This window comes from Corylus avellana, chromosome ca2 (assembly GCF_901000735.1).
Source record: "Corylus avellana chromosome ca2, CavTom2PMs-1.0".
NCBI classification, from domain to species: Eukaryota; Viridiplantae; Streptophyta; class Magnoliopsida; order Fagales; family Betulaceae; genus Corylus; species Corylus avellana.
In genome coordinates, this window is record NC_081542.1 from 40,589,510 (window position 1) to 40,594,620 (window position 5,111).

Consider the following 5,111-nt stretch of genomic DNA (forward strand, 5'->3'; position numbering starts at 1 on the left):
TTGTTTTGAGCTTTGTCAATGTCAATGGGCCCAGAGCAAACTAATCTTAGCTTAGCCCAGATAAGCACAAAGCCAACAGATAACAATGGTGACACCCTACCTTTTAGGTCATCACCATTTGTTGACTCTTTTGGATCATATTGCTCCTAATCTCATCATAGTGAGTTGGTTATCTAATCAATTTGTTCTCTCTTCATCACGCTTTCCCTCCCTTTTCCAACACTTAAACCAACTAACACTTCCACCAAACTTACTTTGCACCTAAAGGAAAGAAAAGCTTACATCAAAAGCAATCATTTTATTTCAACTAAAGTGGGTGATAGGGTTATAGGTGGTTAACTCCCCCTGCCTTCCCCTTTCATTTCCTCTCACTCTTCAGAATTCCTCATATTTTCTTCTTATAATGCTTCTTGGTTTGGGAGAAACACAATAAGGGGGGGCCTAGCTACAGAAATGAGCACTGCCAGGTTTATCAAGTGTGTCACAGTTGGGGATGGCGCTGTGGGAAAGACTTGCATGCTCATTTCCTACACCAGTAACACCTTTCCAACGGTATGATTCCTTCTGGTGCTCATGAAACTTTTCTTTTTTTAATAATCGGGGCAGTGGCGGATATAGAAATTCGTATTAAGAGTGGCGGGAGATGGAGGAATTCGTATTAGGAGGGGCGGGAGAATGAAGAGTACGGACTAGGATAAAAAAACTAAAAAAAAAAAAATTACCTAAAAAATTTTTTTTAAAAGAAAATTTTGGGGGGCGTGCACCCTTGGCCGCCCCCCTTTGCATCCGCTACTGAATCGGGGCTTCGTCCGACACCTTGAAAAGCGCCCTCCGTCCACATGGGTTTGGATAAAGCTAAGGCTTTTTACAATGGGCGTAGCTCCAAAAAATTGTTTGCACTAAAAAAGAGATCGAATCTTAAACTCAATACTTCATGACGCGTCCGGGCGGTTTACTACTTGAGCCCCTGTGGTTTATATACAGAAAACAGTGATCATGGTGATCATCATGAAACCAATTTTCTTGTTCTTTTTTTGTAGGATTACGTTCCAACTGTGTTCGACAACTTCAGTGCCAATGTGGTGGTAGATGGTAGTATAGTGAACCTTGGCCTATGGGATACTGCAGGTAATTCCGATTTTGATGCAGCTTTGGTTTCATTTCTTTATCCTTTAAAAGGAAAATAAGATGAATTTTACAATCACATTAAGATTGCATGCATTTTTAGGAATCTATAATTTGTGGGGTGCATTACAGGACAGGAAGATTACAACAGGCTAAGGCCTCTCAGTTACAGAGGAGCTGATGTGTTTTTGTTGGCCTTCTCACTAGTCAGCAAGGCCAGTTATGAGAACGTGTCTAAAAAGGTTTTTTCATCTCTAGCCACCATTTTTCTTTTTTTTTTGAGAATAATTTTTGTCTTAAGATTATCATCCAACAACCTGCGAGAGTTTGATTTGATAATTGGGTTCATGTGATCTATCAGTGGATCCCTGAGCTAAAGCATTACGCACCCAATGTGCCAATTGTTCTTGTGGGAACCAAACTTGGTAAGAAAATTTAATTTCAGAAGCATTACATTCAAATCTTGTTGCCATTATCACAAATTTTTCCAAGATATTCATGAATTCAAGCTATAAATGCTTAGAAGAAACAGAGTAGAAAGAAGAATTCACATATTGTCAAAACCTTCTTCATGTTCTGCTCATAATTGTTCATCTCACCTTTGTGATTTCCTTATAATGATCACCATACTTATCATGGACAACTTTTAAGTGCAGATTTGCGAGAAGACAAGAATTCCTTGGCTGATCATCCTGGATCAACGGCAATAACAACTGCTCAGGCATGTCATCCATGGATAAAACATGTGCAGATCCTTTTAGTATTAAGCTATACATATCAAAATATGTTTGTGGTTAACATCATGAGATTGATGATCAGGGTGAGGCGTTGAAGAAAATGATCGGTGCAGTCACTTACATTGAATGCAGTTCCAAAACTCAGCAGGTAAATTTCTTATTATTTCTTCCTTCATTAATATCATGTCGTAAAAACATCATTTAAGGAAAATATGTTCTTAATGAAATCTTATCAAAGCAATGTTGAAACATGTTGTTCATTACAAAGTGAATTTCAGTTATGTGTTGGTTTCTGGTTCTGCAGAATGTGAAGGTTGTATTTGATGCTGCAATAAAGGTTGCATTGAGGCCACCAAAACCGAAGAGGAAGCCACGGAAGCAAAGAACATGCGCCTTCCTCTAATGCTAAAGAATCAGCGTTGATCCCAAATCCTCTTCTCCAACGTTGTCTGTCAATTATGTAGTTCATTTTTGTTTCTCGCGATTTGTCATTAATTTTACACTCGAAAGTTTTGTCTGGAGCTATGGAAATCTCTAGGGGGGGGACAATATATATATATATATATACACATAAAATATATAAAATTGTTATGCTGCAATGTGAGTTTTATTAAATTGATCCTTTTGGCAAAACAAGAGCCGTTGTTCTTGAGAATCACAAGTACAAGTGATGTACAGACAACGTTAACGCATCCACCCGAGAAATTTTAGAAGTATTTTTTGTGTCTTTTTAAAAATGATGTGATTTTTAAAATCACCATAGGCTCTATCCGAAACATTCTTCTTGTGGTTTTGATTATTTACCGTCCATTTGACCTTATGATTTCGCAGGTCAAAGTGTGTTTTTAAATAAAATCACGGAAAATGTTTCATTTTGGGAGTACGTTTAAGAAAATGGCACTTGGAAAAATTCATGTTTTTAAATTGTAGGCAAAGAGATCCGTTTTTAAGGGCTGAACCGTAATTTTACCAAATGCTTGATATCATTTTAAAAATGTCTTTTTATTAATTAACTGTGTTTTGAAATCACTTTTATTTATTTTTTTTAAAAAAACCTGTTCATTTTGTAACTGATAAACCATACCTACCCTCAACCATGTTGGACATCAAGGCATCAACTTTTCATATGCATTTTTGTATGTGATATTTCCTTAAGCCGTACTTTGTCCCCCATTTATAGACAGGTAGAAAGATTCCCAATCAATTGGAATATATGTTATGCACTAATAATAATATTTAAGCACTAAACATTTCTTCTAATATTAAGCTTTAGCTTCCCAACCAATGGATCTCAAGCTATTCCCAATACTTGACATTCCTAGGTTCTTTCTTTTTTCTTCTTGTATAGAATTGACATTCCTAGCATCAACTCAGTATTCCAATACAATACGTAATCTTTCTAACTTATCTATTATTATTATTATTATTATTATTATTATTATTATTATTAGGATAATGTAAAGTAAATAAGTGGGTCAATGCAACATTAACCCAACTTCAAGGAAGTTTTGTATTTTTTTAAAATTAGGAGGACGACAATTTCCCAAGAGGGTGTGTGTGTCCATGATTTGCTGATTAAAATAAAGTATTTGTTTACGCATTTACCCATTTGATTTATCCCACAAGATGATTATCAATTTAACGAGACTTAATTTACTAAACAATTTGGTAATTTCTATGGTCTTTTGCAGAAGAATGTCTAGCCAGATTCAAATTAGCTTCAAAATATATTTCACAGCCTTCTATTTTTGTCTATTCTGACCCATCAACGTTTTCTCACCACCTTAGTTAACTCCCACTCATATTGTTGCGTCTAAAGCTGTAAATAAACCAAATTGTTCATATATAAATAGCTTAAGTTGGACTCGCATAAACTCAACTTGATCAGTTTGGTTCATTTAATAAATGGACCGAATTTGAACAGAAATTTAGGTTTGTTTATTAAATGAGCTGAACTTGTATAAACTCGGCCTCGATCACTCTTACAAATTGATATTACTTTATTTTTATTATTTTTTATAGTATTATTTTTAACTTTGTAATGCAAACATCTTAAGTATTTCAAAAGAGAAAAGATAATTATCTTTCTAATGGAATAAAAATATAGCTTGAATTATTGTGATTGTGAGTCTTGATATAGATATATGTATGTGTGCATTTGTATGTATTTGTATATATGGCCGGGGTATAATGAATGTATATACTTACTATAAAACTTCCATATAGATTGTTTAAGATTCGAGTTAATTCCGGTTTAAATAAATTTTGTTAAAAAATTTGGCACCTATGATTGAATTGAAGTCATAGATAGCACTTGATTGTAAGAATTTTTGTTTATATTTATGACTTTGTAATCTCATAGCATGTGGCTATGATTTTTGCAGACGTTTATGCTTTGTGCTGTAAGAGCTTTTTACTCGTGATCTTTAATCAATGAAATCCTCAGATTTCTGTTCAAAAAAAAGATTCGAGTTAATTTATCTAATTAACTAATAATTTATATGAATTTATGAAAAAATAAATAAACATTCATGATATTAACTTCATATAAAGAATGAATAAGCTAATTAGGTAGTTCATGAACAAGTTCAAGTTCGTTCGAAAAATAAATGAACCAAGTCTGAATATATTATCTAGGCTAGTGATAAGCTCAAGTTCGGCTTGTATTTGAAACAAAATTAAACAAATTGAACTTTCAACATTCAATACTTAGCTCGATTATGGCCCTAAATATTGCCTCATATCTCTATAACCCATATCATATAGTAATTAGTTTTACTTTGAATAGTTGTGTGGTGGCTCTAGAGACCGGATCCGAGCTACTGGCCATGGTGACTCACGATAGTTGGTTAGCCCACTACATGGACGGTGTAAGGGAGGATGCCGCAAGAAATAACCGCTCCGCCACGTCACCCTAATTATTTCCTACTATAATAATAAATTTTTAAAAAAAATAGTGCATTGAGCATTACTTGTAGAACAAATATGTTACTCTCTCTCTCCAAATTTTCTGTGCCAAAGATGTATTAAAACTATGCTTGGCCATCAAAATTTCAATGAGTACGAAATTTCGAGTGTTGATATTATATATATATATATATATATATATAGTTTGCATGTGCACGAAATTTGCTGCAATTAATTGTAGCATGGTGTGTATTTAGTGCTTGCACGTTCTCATTTAGTTACTCCTGTTGGCGCAATTTTGGCTAAGACACACATACCCATTTCCCCTTTGCATTATACTAA

At 34.2% G+C, this 5,111-nt stretch overlaps 1 protein-coding gene across 1 annotated transcript; it reads left to right on the top strand.

Moving 5' to 3' along the window:
- The first annotated feature begins 359 nt into the window (after positions 1-359).
- Positions 360-2,480, top strand: LOC132171078 (rac-like GTP-binding protein RAC13). Its single transcript, XM_059582294.1, has 7 exons — positions 360-552; positions 1,041-1,128; positions 1,258-1,367; positions 1,487-1,550; positions 1,782-1,846; positions 1,945-2,010; positions 2,167-2,480. Exons 1-7 carry the CDS (start codon positions 454-456, stop codon positions 2,263-2,265), a joined length of 591 nt encoding a protein of 196 aa, XP_059438277.1. The 5' UTR covers positions 360-453; the 3' UTR covers positions 2,266-2,480.
- Positions 2,481-5,111: the final 2,631 nt, after the last annotated feature.

Excerpts from the sequence above, each read along its gene's own strand:
- LOC132171078 (XM_059582294.1), top strand. The coding sequence starts at position 454 with ATGAGCACTGCCAGGTTTATCAAGTGTGTCACAGTTGGGGATGGCGCT. Across the intron at positions 1,551-1,781 it reads TCTTGTGGGAACCAAACTTG|ATTTGCGAGAAGACAAGAAT; the intron begins GTAAGAAAATTT and ends TTTTAAGTGCAG. Across the intron at positions 2,011-2,166 it reads GCAGTTCCAAAACTCAGCAG|AATGTGAAGGTTGTATTTGA; the intron begins GTAAATTTCTTA and ends CTGGTTCTGCAG.